Source organism: Oryza sativa, chromosome 7 (assembly GCF_034140825.1).
Source record: "Oryza sativa Japonica Group chromosome 7, ASM3414082v1".
NCBI lineage: Eukaryota > Viridiplantae > Streptophyta > Magnoliopsida > Poales > Poaceae > Oryza > Oryza sativa.
This window is the reverse complement of record NC_089041.1, coordinates 15,932,069-15,952,779: the sequence shown is the minus strand read 5'-3', so window position 1 is coordinate 15,952,779 and position 20,711 is coordinate 15,932,069. Positions and strand designations below refer to the sequence as shown.

Sequence of the window (20,711 nt, the reverse complement as noted above, 5' to 3'; positions counted from 1 at the left end):
CTCCGCATGACCGATGCCTCCCTCTTCCATGTCTCCGTGATGCTCACTGTGTCAGGCGACCGGAGAAGGCCCCTATTCTCCGTGATGATGCGATGGTCGCGGCAGACTAACGCAATGCTAAGGGCGGGTCCGGCTCGGCAATGGCGACGGGTTGGAATGGCACGGGGACGGCGGTGCTGAACAGTGGGTGAGCGGTGCTTACTGAAGGGCGGCTGGATAGGCGGGACCACAGTAGTGGAGTGGAAAGAAAAGAAGGAAATCATCACACTCTTATGCGCTGTTTAGTTCCCAAAACAAAAATTTTCACGCTATCACATCGAATGTTTGGACACATACATGGAGTATTAAATGTAGGAAAAAAACCAATTACACAGATTACGTGTAAATTGCGAGACAAATCTTTTAACCCTAATTGCCTCATGATTTGACAATGTGGTGCTACAGTAAACATTTGCTAATGACGTATTAATTAGGCTTAATAAATTTGTCTCACAGTTTCCTGGCAAAATCTGTAATTTGTTTTTTTAGACTACGTTTAATACTTCAAATGTGTCTCTGTATATCCGATATGACAATCACCCCAACTATGAATAGAGTGGCATATCCTGGAAGGGCTCGGGTTGGATGGCATATACTGAAAATTCTCATTACTCACCCAAGCGCCATTCCCTCCGTTGTGTAAAACCCTAAAGTCCTAAACCTCGCCGTCGCAGCCGTGCACCGCCATGGCGGCATCCCCGGCCCCTCCCGGCCCCACCTTCCTCCGCGAGGTCGAGCTCCGCCTCCTCCGCTGCACGCTCCCCTCCCCGGCCACCCTGCCTCCCCCGCCCTCGCCTCCCCCTCGCCACCCGCTCGCCCCGGTCGCCGCCTCCGCCGTCGCCGCCGTCGACGCCGGCGACTACGCGGCCGCCCTCGCCTCCGCCGCCCCGCACCTCCTCCCTCCCACCGCCCCCGCCGCGCCGGGGTCCGCGGCGCGGTTCTACGGCGACCTCGCCGCCGCCGCCGAGGGGTTCCTGCGCGGGGACGACGGCGGGGCGGCGGCGGCTGGCGAGGGGTTCGAGTGCAGGTGCGCCGTCGTTCTGTCGGCGGCGGTGGCCGCGATTCTCGCGTTCACGCAGCAGAACGTGACGGGGTGAGTTGGCTGGTTCCCCTCTGAATTCTTCTTGCTGAGTTGTGAGTTGTTTGTCCCCTGTTTCACCTTGTATGTGATTAGCTGAATTCAGCTTTAGAATATGTTCTCTTGCTGGAAAAATTGGTTTAAGTTCTTCAAAACGTAAAAAAAGAAATTGACACATTCATGAGAGCTTGAGCTTTAGGGGACCAAGTTATCGGAAATTTGGGTGCATGTTGAGATATGAAATGCTAAATTCAGAGTTTCCCGTTCCCTAGGATAAGCTGATGCGCAATGGCCAGGTCTTTAGAAGATATTCTTGCTATAATAGCCAAGCGCCTGTATGGCTGTATGCTGGAAATCTTCTTTTTTCTTTCTTTCTTTGTGATAAAAAAGACAGGTTATTAGGCAAATAATCTTCAAATAGTTGATTGGTTGAATCCGCTCAATTGATACACACAGTACCAGTGTGCACTCAATATGAAGTTTCCATGGTCTAATACGGAGATTCTGATGGCCCAAATAGAAAAGTCAAACAGGGGAAGAATCGTTCATACTCCCTTCATCTTAAATTATAAGGCACAACTACCCCTAAACCAAAGACAAAGAAAAAAAATTATTACCACTTCTTCGTTTGGATCACCCCAATAAATACAATGCATGCACCAATCTTGAGGATGAGGATTTTAAAAAAAAAGAATTTAGAGGAGGAGGAGCTACTAGTTAATTGCATGCACACATTATATTATGGGATATGAAAAAACGTGGTTACGCCCTATATATTGGCATGGAGGGAGTAACATGCTAATCCTCAATTGGCAAAAAAAAGAAAATAAAAAGAAAACTTGCTTCTACTGGGTCGAATTGAGCTTCTTCAGCAGAACCTTGTGTCCACCTGGTCAAGGAGCAGTGTCATGACTCGAAGGTCACCGGTATACAATAACGTGGATCAAGGGAGTGGTGCTCTTAACAAAGCAAGCATGGCTAGAGCAGCAGCGCCTCTGTCTTCCCAATCCCCTTCCCCTCTTTGGTCTTCTTAATCCATCATGAAGCAGCTTTGGAAGGAAGATATGTTTATCCATGATGAAGCAGCCTCGCTAACTTCTCAGGCTGCTTTTCCCCTCCTCTCCTCTCCTCTTGTCCCTCTCCCCTCCTCTGTTGTGCCTCTACCCAACTATCTGTGTCACACACATACCGTCTGTTCTCACCTCAGGATGCCGTCTTCTGCTGCCTCTTTACCCCTCCTGTCCTGGTCGATGAGAACGATGACCCTTTCAATGGTGATCTCCCTTGAGCTTCAGCTCCTGTAGAGCTTCCACTGCCAGTGTGCAAATTGATGACACACTGCAGCTTCTTCCATAGGTCTGGCTCTACTTCATGTTATTCAACGCCTATGGCTTCACCAACACATAGGTGATGTTCCTCATTGAGCATGCCCTGGTCTGTCATGACCTATTGAGCCACCACATTCTTCCTTGATGACACCGGCAACCCATTTTGCTGCAATTACCATGGCATGGTGGGGCGAGTTGGCCATAAGCCTGGATGCACGTGGAGTGAGGGCTGTCCAGGCCTCAGTAGGTGGGGCTTTGGGAGTGGACAGTGGTATAGACAGCAGGGTGCTCACATGTGGTGGGGCATTAAGCCACTAACCCTATGGTTCCTCCTGTTAAACACTGGCACGTTTGATGTCTGGATAGAACCTCTATCTTTCCTGACATGTTACATCCTCTTTGTGATACCGTTAACACCTACTAGTACATGTTTCTGTTAATTATGAAACACATGATGGTTGTGTTGTAAAGCAGAAAATTAACATCCAATTTGGTTCATTCTTTAGAAAATTAACATCCAATTTGGTTCATTCTTTCCTCAAAAATAGAATTGGTTTATTTTCTTTTCAATATTTTGAAATGAATGAAATTTCTTCAAAGATTTTGATGCAGCTAATATTTATGTGTAATTTTGTATTTGCTTTATATGAACTATTTGTAGGCCTCCAGGGAAGTATTCCCCTTTCCCTTTCTGGACTTCATCATTGGATGAAGGATGTTATAGTAATCTTGAAGATGAATGGGATGCATGGGCTTCTGCTCAGTTAGCTTCTATTGGTTCCCATGTTCATGGGAAATTCTCACTTATGCAGGTATGCCTTTGAGCCTTCGATTATTTTTTTGTCATGCAATTTACTATAGTGGTTTGCAAAGTATTTAAGGTGACTTACAACTTTTCTTCTTTTGAACTACTTGCACCTTATGGTCTTTCTTCACTCAGTTGATCTATGTTGAAATGACTTGTAGTGTAATGGATGGTAGGTGCCACTTATAGTTTATGATATATGTACTTTTTTGCTCCACTTAATGGACTACCAATCCAGGATACCTTGACCTGGCCAAATTTGTTAATTTTGATCATACAAGTACATAGTGCACGATTGAAATGCATGTTTAACATTGAGACATTATGTTATCTTAGGACATTAAACAATGTACAGTAATTGGATTGTGGACATTTTAAAAAAACAGAACACTGTACTTTTAAAGGGACAATATACTTTAGTCTACTGTATTGGTATAAATTTATCACAATAAATAAATGATACAAAGTTCAATAATACTAATAACGTTTGTTTCTGTTTCTTAAGGTTATAAATTTATAGTAACTGGTGGGCTGATCTCAGCTATTCATTGAATGCACGAAAGTTTAAAAGATCGAAATTTGTAACTTGTGCTTGTGTGTTTACTTATGTCAACTGTAGGTTCAATCGAGTTAAACATAGTGGTTTCATGGTTTTCTGCATATTGAGAATCATTATGGTAACAAAACAACTGACATTGTACCGATACCCCCCTTCAAAAAATTTTCTGCCAATTTACACATCAAATAATGTTGTATCAATTGCTTTGTTTCATAATCAGCACTGTGCACAAGGCTATGCTGGTTTCAGATTTTAGTCTGGCACATTTGCTCAGGTCTCCATATGTTACTTCTGACTTCAAGAGGGCAGATGAATTTGCCTTTCTTTTTGTATTTTCATTTTTCTAAATGTTGTAATGAGTTAGATTCTATCTTACTGTTTTGCAGTTCATTGTCTTTGCAGAACTTATGTTAACTTCTATAAAGAGTCTGGACCCCACAGATTGTTGTAGTGTGTCATGGTGGTTGTGTAGATTATCTATGGTCCGACAGAACATTGTAGACGAGTTATCATCCACTTTGTTTGATCAAGTACAAGAGTACAAGAATAAGACATTGGCCCACTTTGGTGAACTTGAAAATGTTTTTAGCTACTGGGGTCCTTTGTTGTGTGATGGAGAAGGCTCATATTTTGTCTCAGCTGCTTTCTTAGAAGCTGGAATTGCGGAATATAAATATGGCAGAATTGATCAATCAAGGTTGGTCTCCCTTTTACAATTCTTTATGTTAGGGCTTTTAAAAGTTTGTTAGAAGGTATTCATCATTTGTTTGTTTTCATTACAGCCTAAACAACTGATACTAAACCTTGATTGAGGCTGTTATTTAAGATCAATAGGATTAAACTCACAGTTAGTAAATAATAGAGAATTTGTATGGACATTTGCATTTGCAGATTACAAATACATGATTTCCAATTATCATTTTCTAATTGGTCTCAAGTTAATTTCTCGTCATTCGATATGTGCTGCATGGCCATACATGGTGCTCTTAAGTAACTGCAGATTGTGTTGAGCATAACTAAATTCAGTAGTTGCAGCAGTTAGATATTTGTAATGCAAATATTGATAAAAATGTTATGCCTTCTACATAGGTTTGTTTCACTTAATGAAATTAAGGTTGTCAGGAAAATCTAGTTACGATGCTGCGCATACACTTCAATAAAAAATGTGGATGCTTATTTACAATCATTATCTACTAGGGATGGATGTGGGTGACTCACGGGTACTCCATAATCCGCACCAAAAGTAAAATTGAGTTCATTTAGTTGAACTAGGACGGGACAAGGTCCAAGGAGTACCTTTCTGGTCGATCCACGCAAACCCCTATTATCTATTGTAATTTCAGCAACCTGGAGACCCTAGAGCCAAGCTGAGCATAATATCATCTTTAAATTATTTTGATTCTGTATTTGATTAGGCTGCATCTGGATAGTGCTCAAGAAGCATGTGGGCTGCATCTCTCTCTCACAGGGATGCTTGGTTTTCGAACAATACATCAGGTGGGATTTTACTTCACTACTTGTCCCTTAGCTTCTGCTATGCATATGAAACTTTTCATAGATAGATTGATAGATGAATTATTTTCATTTAGCAAAGAATGCTACTTAGATGTATTTTTTGAGTCTTGACATCTATTTTGTTTGTATCACATACTCCCTCCGTTTCATACTATAAGTCGTTTGACTTTTTTCCTTAGTCAAACATTGTTAATTTTGATCAAGTTCATAAAAAAAATTAGTAACATCTAAAATATCAATTTAGTTTCATTAAATCTAACATTGAATATATTTTGATAATATATTTGTTTTGGGTTGAAAATACTATTATATTTTTCTATAAATTGATCAAATTTAAAGAAGGTTCACTAAGAAAAAAGTCAAACGACTTATAATATGAAACGGAGGGAGTAACATATAACCCTTCTTCTGTATGCTTCTTCAATGCGTCGTTTATGAAAAATGAGAAAATTATATTGTATCTTTGTGGTACTTCAGCTACATGATTTTAATCGTGTGTCACATGCATGGGCTAGAGATGGGAGAACTTAACTTTGGAAGACAGCCGGACGAGGTTTGTTGTTGGCGGAATGATGAGATGCCTACATGTCATTGAAAAATCAGAAAACACTAGGTGCGGTAGGGCAGTATAGGACTGCTAGGGGAGATTAGGTTAATGGTTTGCGTTACTCAATATTGATCTGCTCTCCTTATATGCTGAAGAGTCCATCCCTAACATGAATATAAAAGTACCCAACTCTATTAAGAATATGTATCCTAACAGTGCCCTTACCTAGACTCAATACTTAATGTCTTGAACTCTATCCAAATACTTGATGGACTAGAACTTGCTGGCTACTGTGGGTGCTTCTTCCTGCATATGTGTGCCTCCTGATGGCCATACTGTCCCTTGGTGTAGGTGGATGCAAAGTCCCAAATGGTACTTGTTGCAAACACAAGTGGACCAGCATCTGGTGAGGGACAAGTAACAGAACTCACAGGAACTCAGGATGATGCTGCTGCTTTAAAAAATGCAAGGAGTTCCGTTCCTGGTGAAAGTGATGAATTTTGTGATATACTAAGAATGCCAAGGCTGGTTGAAAATGATAATGATTCGGGTAATGACGAGAAGAAAGATCCAAGCAAAAAGGCAGTACTGACGGCTATGCAACAAGCTGCTGTCCTAGCAGAATGTTTGCATGTGAGCCGAAGGAGTCGGCATGATGAAATGTCTGGTATGCCATATTTTCATTCATTTTGGACCAGTATTGATGAACTTTTGTCCTGTTCTGAACGTTAGAAAGGCATTAATTTTTGTATTACAAAACTCTTGGTAACCTTCTAGTTTTCAAATGCACAAGGCTACAAAGAAGGGTCATTTTCTCCATGATCGCAAAATACACAAGTTTAAAAGCATCATGTAAAGTTCATGTTCATATCTGATATCTTTGTTTTCATGATACATCATACATGTTGTAAGTAAGTACGAATGTTTTGTTTGACCTGCACATTTTAGCTTGGAAGGCATTCGTAAGTCTCAATTTACAGAAACTGCCTGTTGTGGCTAAAGCAATGTACAATATCTTGGAATAGCATTAATTTGCTCTTCTATGAAAGTTTAAAACTCGGAGCTGTGTTGCATCAACAATTCCATCTTCTGGCACTCACTTAATTCATTTCTGAATCTTTATTTTTTTATGTAATTTGCCAATATTCATATTGTTTCTCAATTGATGTGGATTGTATTTTGTACAGTGTCACTCAAATGAATTTATTCAGTGAAAATCCCTAGTGAGATATGAAGTTTCAACTAAAAATGCCTTTAAGTTTTAAACCTCTATCCAAACTTGTTTGAACTAGTTAGTGAATAAGATAAATTTGATAACCAAATAAATTCAAACTTCCATATGAGTTGTATAGGTTATAAATTTAACTTAAATGATGGTGCCTGGGCACTATATAGCCTAATAGCCCTATATAGAGTAAAATGTATATGGCCCAGACGATCTGAAAGGAAAAAAAGGTCTACCGAAAAGAAAAGTATGAAGATCTAAAACATATGTGAACTAATAACATCAAACACATTAGCAGGCATAAGAATGTTCTAAGCATTCTGCAACTAGTAAGAATGTTATACCCTGATACCCCTGCATTATGTGTAGCATAGCAGCCCCCTGATCAGATGGACATCGTGAGATATGACACGAATGTGCATGGTCAGCACTGAAGTTAATGAATTCTATAGAAATCACAACAGCAAAGAAATAATCCACAATAAAAGAGAAGATTTGGACCTCCAAAGAATACAAGGAAATCGTCTTGATCACATGGCCCTCTTGTCCCCTTTGGACCCTCAGATTCTTGCCCTATACAAGAATCTAATGCTAATGGATTTCTAAGCTCTAATCCTCTTATATGCCCTTTTTTCTTCTTTTTTTTATGACCAACCTCTCGCTTGATTTTGGCTTGGCTTCTTAGGGCCTTCTCCTTGGGTATTTATACCCCATGATAGTCCTCCAAAAGAAAGTAGGAACCCTAATCCTAATAGATTAGCTAGGAATCCTTTTGGCTTTCTTATCCCTTTTTTGCCTGAACAACGTTGGAGATCTGCTTGTTATTTATTGAGGAGGGGGAAAAGAAGTACAAAAACAGGATGTAAGCCCTGACCCAAACACATGCACGCGCACCCCTCAAACAGCATAAATAAAACACTGCACAAGCGCACATACACCCAAAAAAGGGAAACAACTGAGCTGCCTAAGGACTAAAGACCCTGAACGAGCAACCAATGCTGGAGAATTGCAAGGTCTTTAGCACCAGCCATTTCACCAAAGAGAGCCCTCATGGGCTACAGACCTCTCAACAAGATCAACACTAGTAGTCCTGTTAAACACAAAATCACATCTGTGCTTCCAAAGCTCCCATGCAACGAGAGTAACAAGGGAGTGAATCCTTTCCTGAGCTTCTTTGGGACTTGCTTGGCAGCACCACACACCAGCTAGAAAAACAGGTAGTGTCTAGCTGAGGAGCAAACACACTCAAACCCACTTTTTGCTCCAAATCCATATTTTCCTTATCCTTTTTACAATGTAAATTTCTTTGATGCTCTTTTATTCATTATATATATCACTCAAATGATATGCATAGTATTTTTCATGTGTTTTGCTATGCACATGTAAGTTATTTGGCATTTTTATTTACACAGGGTGGGAGATGGCACCGTTCATAGAGTCAATTGATTCTCAGGAGGATTCCTACTTTGTGGTATGCTTTAATTGCATCAAATGTCTTTGCTCAAAGCTTGTGCATCCTTAAAACACAGATGCATTATAAAAAATAGAACTGGCAAAGGTTGCTCTCTAACCATGTTTGTACCATTGTTCACTGAACCTTTTAACTCAATCTTACATGTGTACATAAACATGAAAAAGGCTACATTGCTGGATATTTTGCTGTGTATTGTCCAATTATGTTTATAGTTGTACCATTACCGCTCAGCTTTTGTCAAATGAAGTTCTGTTGTGCATTTATTATTTCAGGTCAGGAGCTTGTGTGATATTCTGCGTATTAGATGGGAGTCCACCCGCAATCGGACTAAGCAGAGGGCGCTATTGATGATGGAAAATATGGTAAATGCATTATTAATTACTACATTTACACAATTTTCCTATTAGGTTTCAATCATGTTTGTGTGTTAGACATGCATTTTGCTTTTAGTCTTACAAACTGATTAAAATCCATATGTCTGCTCATGCTTTAACCAAATCATCACCACAATACTACACTTTTAAGATACTTTTTTTTAACAGAATTACGTGTTCTTTGTCAATTTTCATACCCATCGCCAAGATATACTTATAATGAGCTCTAGTTAATGGGCTTCAACCAGCTGCAGCAGCGGAGCTACCTCCCTGGCAGGCACCGCTATGGTTGGCCTCAACCGCTGGAAATTTCTGTGGACTATCACTAGCTACTATGGGCCTCTTGTTGCCTGGACTCGAGATTTTCACTGGCTCCAGCACTGGTCAACTGGATGCTAGATATAAGCGTCACATGGTCTTCTGCCAATTAAAATGACTAAGATAGAGCTACTTTGTGGTCGTGTGGTCTAAGTAGTGCCTTGCTTCTACAACTCCACTGTAGAAAATCGACCAACATGTCGTACGCTTATTCGTCTAGTCCACATGGCACTCAACATGATGTGTTTGTCTTGTGGCAGCTTCCAGGATTTAATGGTCATTATAGGAAATAATGACATACTTGGATAATTGATTATAGTTTGATAGGGTATTGCAAAAACTTCCAGGATATGTTTCTTATTTGGCTGGAGGCAAAGCACAGTTCTTGCTATTCTCCACAACCCTACACTCCCAATTACACCCTGAGCCTTCTAGCTTGCAAACTGTTCACCCTCATGTAGTTAGGAGCCTTAACCATTTTTTGTTGGGTCATAAGGAAGCACTAATAGGAGTCCACCTGTTAGAACCTCGAACTTGCAGAGTTCTTTAATCTTCTGTACAGTATGGTGATCTGGTCCAGTTCTTTCTCTGCTATAGTTTTCATCCCAACATTAGCAGAATTCCTTCAAGGAAACACTCTTGAAACAATTTACCTAAAAAAAAGCGCTGTTGAAACATTAGTTTCTTCATTTACTTGATTGCTAGGCCAGTTCTTTGTTAGATCAAATTATTGTGCTGGCAATGGGTAGATGTTGCAAATATTAATCAGAACATAGTGTTTAAATCAGACAGGACAAACAACCAAATCCATGTTGCTAGTTCTGGTTGTGCATGGTGGTTGCTGTATGGATCTACAAATTTGTTTCATGGAGGAGAATCAATTTTTTTGCATGATTATCTTTAATCAGTTTATTAACTTTGTATGTTGATTGTTGAATATTTTCTTCTACTAGTAAGATGCCCATTCGTTGCAACGGGAAAAACTAAAATACTATTATGAAGGTTTAATTTTTGTGATTTGAGCCCTTTAAGAAGACATTCAGTTTACTTCAATTATTTGTGATTTAATTAGTTCATGGAGCATTTTGTGCCATGTAGATTAATTTGCAATTAACTATTTTGCACTCTACCACATGTAGCAATCATCTCTGTACCTTGTAGAATGTCCCATCGTAAGAACTGAAACAAAGATACAATTAACATTGTAGCAAGAACAGTATATCATGAGCACCAATCATCTAAATTCCGACAAACAATCAGCCCAAAGAAGTTGAATCGAATTCCAATGAACGTACAGAAACCTGCTGCTCAAGATTTCCCTGGAAATCTTTTCGACATCCAGGTCACAGGCTTGCATAGGCCTTGTGATGCAGCTTGCATAGGTCATTCTCTGCTCTGCTCTGCTCTGTCTCTCTCTCTCTCTCTCTTTGTCTCTCTCTCTCTCTCTATGTCTCTCTCTCTCTCTCTTCAAACCATCTACACACGCATGAAGAAATGGAAAGAGCAGGGTGTGCCGGAGACAGAAATCGACAAGATATGATGAAGCGGCCATTGAAGCACAACGATCACAGCTCCAAGCGCATACACGGCGAAGTGTTATCAGTCTGCCACAGCTTGTGGCCAGAGGCAGTTCACATTGAGAATTGCATAATCTAGAGTTAAAAAGTAGAGAAGGGTCTAACTATCTCTATATACCCTGACACGATCTCACTATCCAATATGTAACTATATATAGCATTAGGTATTCAGGTAGATGTGGTCATATAATTTACCATCGATTGGGAAAGCAAAAGCAAGACTATCATATGGACATGAAGATGAGCCACGATGCAACAGAATCGGATTGGAAAAGAAGACACGTTCTGGTGATGCGTGGAAGAATCCCAAAAAAGAAACAAAGCAAAATAAGCGCGGTGTATAATTAGAAACAGAATCAGAAAGAGAAAGTCACGAAGTGAATTTTTCCAACGCGGATGCGTAGTGGAAGAAACTAATCGACAGCCTATGTGGATGCATTGCAGCACAGATGACACGACTACGTGCGGGCGACGTACAAACGATCCAAAGGCCAGTTGGAAGCAGTTTTCGTTTTTTAAGTAGTAGAGATATCTAATTGATTTATCCGCATGTTTGTATGTTGAACACTTTGTGTTAGGTCAAATTGATTTACCCATTAATCATGATAATTAATTAGATCTTATTTTGACCTGATTTGGAAGCCAACAATCCTCAGCCCATCCCAGTGTTTCGGCTGGGGTTTCTGGGCTCCCAAAACAGGCCCTCAAGAAGGTTGGGGCAGGACTGGTACTTAAATTTGATCCATTTCCTTAGGTTGAAGATGTTGGCAATGATTTCCCTGTGGCTGCACAGAGAGCCAAACTGGTTTTTGGAGTTCAGATGCCAACTATCCCTGCATTAAGAAAGTATGTGCTGATAATCCTACTCCTTGCTCTCTTTTTTTTTTCTATTTATTTCTGGAAAACTAATGTGACTTGTTTTGCTACATATCAACTCAGAGAATATGGTGAGCTTTTGATAAGCTGTGGTATAGTTGGAGAAGCACTGGATATTTTTAAAGACCTTGAATTGTGGGATAATTTAATCTACTGCTATCGGTATGCATCCCATTTGAAATAGACCTGGCATACATTCAGTTAGTAGTGTACCTGTATAAGTTAACAGGTGTTGCTGTAAAAAAAGTTAACAGTTGTTCTTTTGCAGATTATTAGGTAAAGTTGCTGATGCCACTAGTCTAATAAATGCTCGAATCTCTGTTACACCCAATGACCCGAGATTATGGTAAGTAGATTTTGGAGATTTTGTTGGATTTACTTGAGATGTTCTAGGTTAGAGCTTGCAGATCCATTTTTCATGTTATTTTAGCAATTGTCTACTACTTAATAAACTCTGTAGCATATCTTCTACAGTTCCATCCACAATTCTGTATCATTTTTATTTGGAGCCAGTATGGAGCATTTATTTTTAAATAAATGTCAAAAAAATTATACACATACTTTGATCAGAATATCCTAAATTACATATTTACACTTCAAAAAAATTGCAATGTCTAACTATGACACTAGGTAGCTGACCACCCTCACAACTTTCTTGAAGGCATTCCATTTGATTTTCGTCTGACATGTTGCTGTAGCCATAAACTATACATATTATGGAATGCCTCGTTGGCTGATGGAAATTATTTTCATCTAGGTGTTCACTTGGCGATGTTACTAACAATGATGATCATTACAAAAAAGCATTGGAAGTCTCAAATAACAAATCTGCTCGAGCTCTGGTATTTTCCTTCCTCAGGCGCATTTCTCATAAACCTGTTACTAGTGCATGTTTTCATATATTGAGTATTTGTCTCAAGAGTTGTTTATCTATCGGTGTAGCGTTCACTGGCTCGCAGTGCTTACAACAGGAATGATTTCCATGCATCCAAAATGCTCTGGTATGATACTAACTTCGAGAGAATTGTTTATTTACATTTTCACTAAAAATTTTCCTAATATTTGAATTTTGGGTAGGGAATCTGCATTGGCGTTGAATTCTTTGTTTCCAGATGGCTGGTTTGCATACGGTACAGTGGCATGGAAGGTAACTTTTCAAAGTTTGTATTTATTTTGTGCATCAATTTTTTTTGAGAGGTACAGTTAATTGCCCACTAATCGATAATATTGAAACTGAAATTTGGCTGTCGGTACTATGAGCCATAATTTGTGTTGTATTTACTTCCCTTCTTTGTAAATGCATACTAAATACTATAAACATGTATTTTACTCTGGTTCAATGATACCTCCGTGTGTTTTACCAGTAGTATTAACTTTTGGGGGCATGGGCATGATAGGCGTGGATAATTTGATGAGTTGTATAACAAATGCAAAGTAATCGTCCTCCTGTATAATGTTCCTGTTCAGTGTTCACGATCTCATATCAGATGGGTATGAAAAGGAACCAGGAGAATGAAAATTGTCTGCATACCTGTCACATGTTTAGGCATTTATATGCACTTGTGAATAACCAAGAACTTATACAATTAAGTTTTCTTTTTATTGTCTTAGTGGGATGACTTTGCTACATGCAGACTTTTAGTTGCAAACATTTTTTTAAAGACCTTTCCTCTTTCACTTCCTTCCACTCTGCTTCCACTTGGATGGTTATTGGATATTTGGATGCTGTAAAAATTGTATGTATTTGGCATAAGTATGCATAAACTTGTAACTGTGACATAGTAATTCTCTTCTAACGCAGGATAAAATATCATCTAGCATTAATGTGTAAGAGAAGCTTTGCTTGCCTAAATGTTTGTTCTAGTATAATGTCTATTTCCCCATTATCATTCAACTTAGTTCACCATGATATTAATGGCCATCTGAGCTGCAACCATGACTGCATTGTAGTAGTTCTTCTGCCCGTAGCTCTGTTAACAGATTTGCTCCTTTATAACATATATGGTAGATGGACACTATTGAAAGTTATTTTCAAATAATTAAGGACTTGGAGAACTGAAATAATCTACTGTTTTGTTTTGTGCGTACAGGATAAAGATCTTGAGAAAGCTGTGGACGCTTTTACTCGTTCTGTGCAGATAGATCCTGAAAATGGAGAAGCATGGAACAACATAGCCTGCCTGTATGCTCACTTTTCATATTTATTTTCTTCATTATTGTGCCCTGATTTCATTTATTCACCTCAAAGTTTCAGTAAATTTTCCTCTGTACCGGTAATACTATTTCATTTGGAAAATTTTAAGTCGCCAGATCAACCTAATTTTGCAGAGTTTTTTTTTATTTACTTAAGAGTTATTTATTTATTTATTTCACTTTAGTCATCAATTCTTGGGTATAGATATATTTGATTAGAAACCATCACCTTAAAAACAACTGCATGGAGAGACTTGTGTACTTAAGTGTTGAGAAGTTATGGTATTGGTGTAGTAAGTATGCAAATAAGTAACTACTATGCAAGCTTTAGTCGTTAGGTGGAGTTAACATGTTCTGGAGATGGAAAAGCTAGCCTTGTTGGTCTGAGGAAGTATTTGGACATTATGTTATCACGAAGCTTGGGTTTTCTAGTGTTATAGGTTCACTCTTGGAATATATCTCTAATGTAGTTTACTATCCAGGCACATGATTAGAGGAAGGAGCCAAGCAGCAGTCCAAGCATTCAAAGAAGCTGTAAAGTTCAAGTGCGTATAACATCATATTGTACAAAATTTATTACTTTAATTCTGTAAAGTTTCTGATTAAAAATAAGTCAATTGTTTTTAGGAGGAATAGTTGGGAGGTTTGGGATAATTACAGTAAGGTTCTTTTGGACACAGGAAGTATTCAACAGGTGAGCTGTGTATTGATGTCAAAGACTCAGTTTATATTTCTTTCTTGAAGCTTGCATTTAAATTTTTAGGTGATGTTTATTTGAGACTCATCACATGCATAAGTTTCTTATATATTCGAGAGCTCATCTCCTAATTTTATACCCACTTTTATTGCTTTCACGCAATCTCCTTGTTAACAATGGTCTATTTCTTCATTTGTCTTTTTTTTGGTCTCATTCATTACGAAATGTTGATAATCATCTTTTTAAAGATAGTTTTCCATACTTTACCATACCATGAAGAAAAAAAACCCATTGGTTGTTCAATTTGTTGCAAGAAATCATGTAGGCGCCAAAGCTCTACAATTGCACTTTCTAAGTCCAAACTACATATGGTTCTATCCTACAAGCGATCTGACACCTGCCCTTGGTCCTCCAAGGTGGTCACCACCCAGTGGAGAGCAATTTACTTTGGATGCCGAAATGGCCAACATAAATCATAAACCAAAAGGACAAGGAATCCACAACAGTCAACCAACCTAATTTAGGTCTCTACTGCAGAACACCACTTTCTCGCCTTGTCTTGTCCAGATCCGAGGCACGGGAAAGCCATAAGGATAGAGAAAAGAGGCCAAAACATTGTGATGCCATGTTGGCAAGTAATATGATGCCTAAGATGTTGTGAGATGCAGCCACGTGTAATTTGGATCGTACTATAAACCCTTCAAACAAGTTTAGTTACATGTGTTTTTCCTGAGCATTTAGCTCGATGAGGATTTTTATCTCATTTGAATATCTCAGACCTATATGCGAGCTAGTATGATTTTTTTAATTTGTTTATCATGATTATTGAGATAATATGAGGTACCCTGTGCAGACACTAGAGGCTGTCAAAATGGTACTAAACCTATCCTCGAACAAACGTTTCAACATTGATTTGTTGGAAAAGGTGATGGCCATGCTTGAAGAACAACCTACACATCTCTCTGATACTCAAGAAGCTGAATCTTCCAGAAGCACCTCAGATGATGCAAATCAAGAGACCAGGAAGTACAACCAGTTGTTAGATATAATTGGTGATATCCTTCAGCAGGTTTGTAAGCTCTATGAGTTGCATTTCATCTTAATTCCAACATCTCTTTGATATTATAAGTCTGATTGGTATTGTTTGTAGATTGTACGAAGTGGGGGTAGCAATTCGGAGATATGGGGTTTATATGCGAGGTGGCATAAGACGAAGGGTAACCTTATCGCATGCTCTGAAGCTATGTTGAAGCAAGTTCGGTCTCTCCAGGTGCGTATGCTATGCTTATGCTGACAGTGATAATGCCTTTTCCTCTTGCCTATATTGGGGAGCCTTCTAGTACCAAGTACCAACAAAACAGTGTGTTGGCTCATTGTAAGACGGGGTGCCCTATCTGCTACTACCTCCGTCCAACAAAAAATGCAATCATATCTTTCAAATTTTGTCCCACAAAAAGTACAATTCTAGAGTACTACATGTCCCATCAATCATCTCTCATTCAAATTTCTCCCCATCTTACCCCTAATCTCCCTCCCACAGTCCCACTCCTAAGCACCCTTTATTTAATTAGGGACATTTAGGCCATTTCACTTTCCTACTAATTTGTCCTTCAAATGCTAGGATTGCATTCTTTGTTGGACAGAGTTTTTTTTTTTGTGTGTAATGGAGATCGCGTATCAAATTTTCACAAATCTGTCCTGAGTTATTGAGACAACATTCCAGATCTCGATTGGAAGTAGAATTTGGACCTGTCCACTGGGAAAATTGGATTCCAGTGTATCTAGTAGAGAGCATAAGTTTTATGATGCTTGGAGTTTTGGGTAGAAACCATTTGCCAGAAAAAGAAAAAAAGAAAGGTCCATTTGGACCCCTTAAATTTTTGTAGTTGTCTGATCGGAACTATCCATCGTACACCCAATACTCTAATGGACCCCTTGACCAAACCATGCTCCTTCTGATTGACCGGGATCACTATCTATCGTACATTTTTTTATATGCAAGCATTGAGCAAAAGATATGATGAATGAACAAACAAATTAAGAAAATTGTATGCCCACGTGTTATCATCTTTTTAAAATCTTCATGCACTTTGGCATTGGCTATCTCTTGCTGGCTTATCAAAAGGTACTTGAGCAAGGAGCCAACAGCCACGACCATCACATGCTACTGCTTGAGCATAGCATATTGTTTGTCTGCCTACCATTAAAAGTTTCACTGATTTCTCCTATTTCTGTGTTTCACCTCCTCATGGCCCCGAGTCCCTGACATACCTTGCTTGGATGATAGTTATGGCAGGTGGCTTAACTGTTGCTCTACTAGAAAATCTGCTTGAGCATAGCATGCTAGTGTTGTATTGTCGCAGTGATCTTGCGGTCTGTTGAGTTCATGCATGACATGCTTGAATGGACACTGGCTTTCTTTTGCTACTTTCTTTTTGCAAAAGTCAGGATGGTAATTTTACCGGATCCGGATCCTCTGCATTTTGAACTGCTAATGCAAGGTGCTACAGTGTTTTGCATTAGCACTTGAGCATTAAAAACAAACGGCTCAGATCAGTTAGGTACTGTAGCATCAGTATTTATCAGTCAGCTAGTACTATCACATTCGAGCTGTGGATGTTGACCATTGGCATAGGATTGTGAGTGGATGGTGCAGATTTCTCTTAATGCAATTTACTGTAGCATTTCTCCATTTTCTATACTCCTTTATAAGGTAGCGGTGGTGGCCCTGAATCTGCCACCCCACCTACTTCCATTGCAAATTATCCCTTGAACTTCTTAATATTAAAAAACAAACAAATCTAAATGGATGGCCACATATAAATTGAATTGAGGTGAACATTCCTTGTAGAAAAAAAAATGTGTAACACACAATTTTATACTCTAATGCAGAGGATCACTATCCAATTTTACCATGTTGACCCCTAGCAGCAAGTCTGCGGATGTAGAATGCAGATTTCTGCTTCATTTTCATCTCAGGAAATCATTTAATGCTGGCTGTTTTATATTTGATGTATATTTAATCTTGTGGTACCTTGTCCTGTCATATTATTAATTTATTATTGTACTCGCAGGGTTCTGGACTATGGCATGACCAGACGAAGTTCACTAAGTATGCTCAAGCTTCCCTGCAGCTTTGCAAGATCTATATGGAAATTTCTTCTTCGACTGGAAGCCAAAGAGAGTTATTTTCAGCTGAGATGCACCTTAAAAGCTCCTTAAAACAGGTATCTTTTTTTTTTTGCACTGTTCCTCTTCCCTGGTATGAAATTAGTAGGTTGGACATGACTTTAGGATCATTGACTAGAACAAGGGGTTATTGTGGGATGCTAAGATTACCTGCAACAAATGGCTCGGAAACAACATTATAAAAAGAAAAAATATACCATTTCTAAACCATTTAAGTCTGTTTGTTTTTAATGTTCAATTCCTCCAGATTGCTCATTGTTGGAACTTTTCTTGTCTAGGCTTCAGACTTCTTACATACCCCTGAGTATAAAGCTCTCGATGACTGCCTTGCAGAAATAAAAAACCTTATTGGCCCTGCCTAGAGTTATTAAGGTGGGTTTGAGCTATCTTAATTTTCATTTCCTTAATGAAGTTTTGACTGTGGTACTGAAATTCGATAGTAACTGCTCTAGAGACAATAGTGAATGTCTAATTTCTGTGAACCTCTGGAAGTAATTATTTCTCTCTGTAGATTGGGTAGCAGTCCAGCGAGCAGAATTATGTTTAATTACTGTAAATACCTTTTCTTCCCATTGACATATTTTGTTAGAAACATGGAAAGGTATTCATTAGAAATCACAATTAGGTAGTCCCCGGCTTACCTAGTCAAGTTATTGCTGCCATGAGCTTATTTTATGACTCGCTTAGTCTGGTGGTGTTGCCTACCATCAGTATTTGCCATCACTGCATATCTGTCGTGTGATATAAATATGCTCCAGGAAAAATGCTCAGCTTAGAGCAAGTCTAATAGTGTAGTAAGCTATTAGCTCCAAAAATGACCATGTCAGGAAAATATTTGGCTTTAAGATGGTTTATACAATAGTTGGGCTTTAGCTTGTCTATATTCACGAATTCAATTTTTTAATCAGACCATAACTGCACCATTCACTCATCCTCCTGCTGTATTGGCTGCATGCCAGTGAAAATTAATGTTGCATCTTGTAGCGCGCGAGGAGCTAGGTCACTCTTGCTCTCTCGTTCTTCTAATCTCTTTTCCAGGTCACCAGCAAAACTGAGATGGCACTCCTATCGTGGGCTGACGTCCTTCTTTAGCCCAGTCCATGATTCAGTTCCTGTTTCCTTGTAGATCTCGTCGTGAATCAAGATCACCTCGTCAGAATATTCCTGAGTTCCCATTGAAGAAATGACGACAAGCATCATCACGGGAGACGGTTCTTAACACATGCAACTTAAAAGTTATACTCCTGTGCCAGGAAACCATGGTGGAAGAGTACCTGTTGTAATCTTAATATGTAATTTTAGCAGCATATGTGGTCATATGAGGAAGAAGGTCTGCGCAATTTTGTTATAGCTATGTTTTAACTGCCAGTACTTGTTATCTGAATAGTTGCACTCTGAAGTCTGAACACCCTTTTTCTTTTGCATCAGCCATCTGATATGCTGGGAACATTTATTTTACTACCCTGGTTTCGAAGTCAAGCTAAGCGACATCAAATTCAAACAACCTATGGCCATCTGATGACTCATACTGGTGTCTCCCTTGCAGCATGCCTTATGGTGTCCACTGTGGCATACTCTGATACCCAAGCCCTGTCTTGTTTTTCTGTCACCTTGGTCTGCCTACTTTGAGTTTGAGAAAGATAACCGAGGGCACGTAGCATAGAAACCAGAATTTTGGCTCTTTTTATTTTCTTTTTAGCTACTTCATCGGATTATTATTGTCACATTATTTGCTACAAACTTTAAAAAATATGTTTCCTGAAAAAAAAAACTTGTATGGCATTTTCTTGGATCAATCTTTTTCAGACTGGGCCTTACGAGTATCTTCAAGACGAGGAATAGGTGTTGTGAGGGAACTGTCAATCTTGATGATTCGCTCAAACAAATATTGGACAATTTTCCAATGCCTGATCAGTTGGTGTGGACAAGTAACTCGAAATCTGGTTTGTCCTATATGCGAAACAACATTCCCGCTTTCATTACTCCCTTTGCCCTTAAGCCTTTGCTGGACTGCTACCGAAGGAGTACTGGAATAGGAAGGCATACTTAGTTCATAATAGTCCCACCCATACCGGTTCTCTGTTTTCCCTTTTTTTTTTCCTCCTCGGAGAGATTAACACGTGGTTGGCTGTTTTGCAAAAAACCTATCGTGTTTACACGGAATATCACAATATCATGAATATACCTCGTATTTCAGAGAAATACAACACGAAGAATTCTAGGGGTAGCATTGTAAATATAAAAAAATAAAGGGGCTTTTCCAAAACAAAACCACATCTACCCCACCTGACTGTGCCCCGCGCCGCCGCCGTCCTAAGGCTGCTGCCACCGCCATCTGCCCTCCCCTATTGCCATCATCGACCGTCCTCCCCTAGCCACCGCCGTCGTTGACTACCCTCCCCCCCTCCTCGCCGCCGCCGCGTCCCTGTTTTGTCACACCACCGTGTGTCGCCCTCCTTGCCAACGAATCCGGCCACCTAGGGAAATGGGACGGTTGCAAGCCGTTGCCGCCCCCTTCTCCCTTCTCGCCATCTCCACTCCATTATGCTAGATCTAGCTCGGGGGCGGTCGGAGTCGGTCTCCTCACCGGTGCATCCGGTCACCCAGAACCACCTTCGACCATGGGTGTCCTCGTTGGTGGATCCGGTCCCTAGAGGGCGACGCACGGGTATCTCCGCCATTATCGTCTTCTCTCCCTCTCCACCCCACCAGCGGCCCTCTCTCATTCTCCGCTCTTTTCCTCTCCCTCTCCACCTCGATACCGGATCTGGCTCAGGGGCCGTCGGATTTGTTAAGAGGAGGGTGTTTACACCCAAATTTGGCACCTATGGACGAAATAGGGGAAAATTGCCAAAGTTTGGAAAGTGACGGGTTTTTTTTATAGGGCCGGTCAGACCACAGCTGTGTGGGCGGTCTG

General features: G+C 39.8%; 1 protein-coding gene across 3 annotated transcripts; it reads left to right on the top strand.

The window, feature by feature from the left end:
• The first annotated feature begins 617 nt into the window (after positions 1 to 617).
• Positions 618 to 19,320, top strand: LOC4343142 (uncharacterized). 3 transcript variants are annotated; one of them, XR_001547151.3, is made up of 22 exons: positions 618 to 1,132; positions 3,107 to 3,257; positions 4,196 to 4,506; positions 5,225 to 5,306; positions 6,223 to 6,538; positions 8,509 to 8,567; positions 8,843 to 8,932; positions 11,594 to 11,685; positions 11,779 to 11,877; positions 11,984 to 12,061; positions 12,473 to 12,557; positions 12,658 to 12,716; positions 12,793 to 12,862; positions 13,806 to 13,897; positions 14,391 to 14,453; positions 14,536 to 14,602; positions 15,459 to 15,674; positions 15,756 to 15,875; positions 17,680 to 17,832; positions 18,073 to 18,166; positions 18,921 to 19,124; positions 19,223 to 19,320. XR_001547151.3 is itself a non-coding variant. In XM_015789195.3 (21 exons), exons 1-20 carry the CDS (start codon positions 726 to 728, stop codon positions 18,154 to 18,156), a joined length of 2,694 nt encoding a protein of 897 aa, XP_015644681.1. In that variant the 5' UTR covers positions 618 to 725; the 3' UTR covers positions 18,157 to 18,166; positions 18,921 to 19,252. The 3 variants fall into 3 exon arrangements, 2 of the variants coding, with proteins under 2 accessions (XP_015644681.1, XP_015644682.1); XM_015789195.3 differs by having other exon boundaries at positions 18,921 to 19,252; XM_015789196.3 differs by lacking the exon at positions 18,073 to 18,166 and having other exon boundaries at positions 18,921 to 19,252.
• The last annotated feature ends 1,391 nt before the right edge of the window (positions 19,321 to 20,711 follow it).

What these genes read in the sequence shown, in the direction of transcription:
- LOC4343142 (XM_015789195.3), top strand. Translation starts at nt 726, where the DNA reads ATGGCGGCATCCCCGGCCCCTCCCGGCCCCACCTTCCTCCGCGAGGTC. An exon ending in ACGCAGCAGAACGTGACGGG is followed by an intron (nt 1,133 to 3,106) that starts GTGAGTTGGCTG and finishes AACTATTTGTAG; the next exon opens with GCCTCCAGGGAAGTATTCCC. An exon ending in TATTGATGATGGAAAATATG is followed by an intron (nt 8,933 to 11,593) that starts GTAAATGCATTA and finishes CCATTTCCTTAG; the next exon opens with GTTGAAGATGTTGGCAATGA.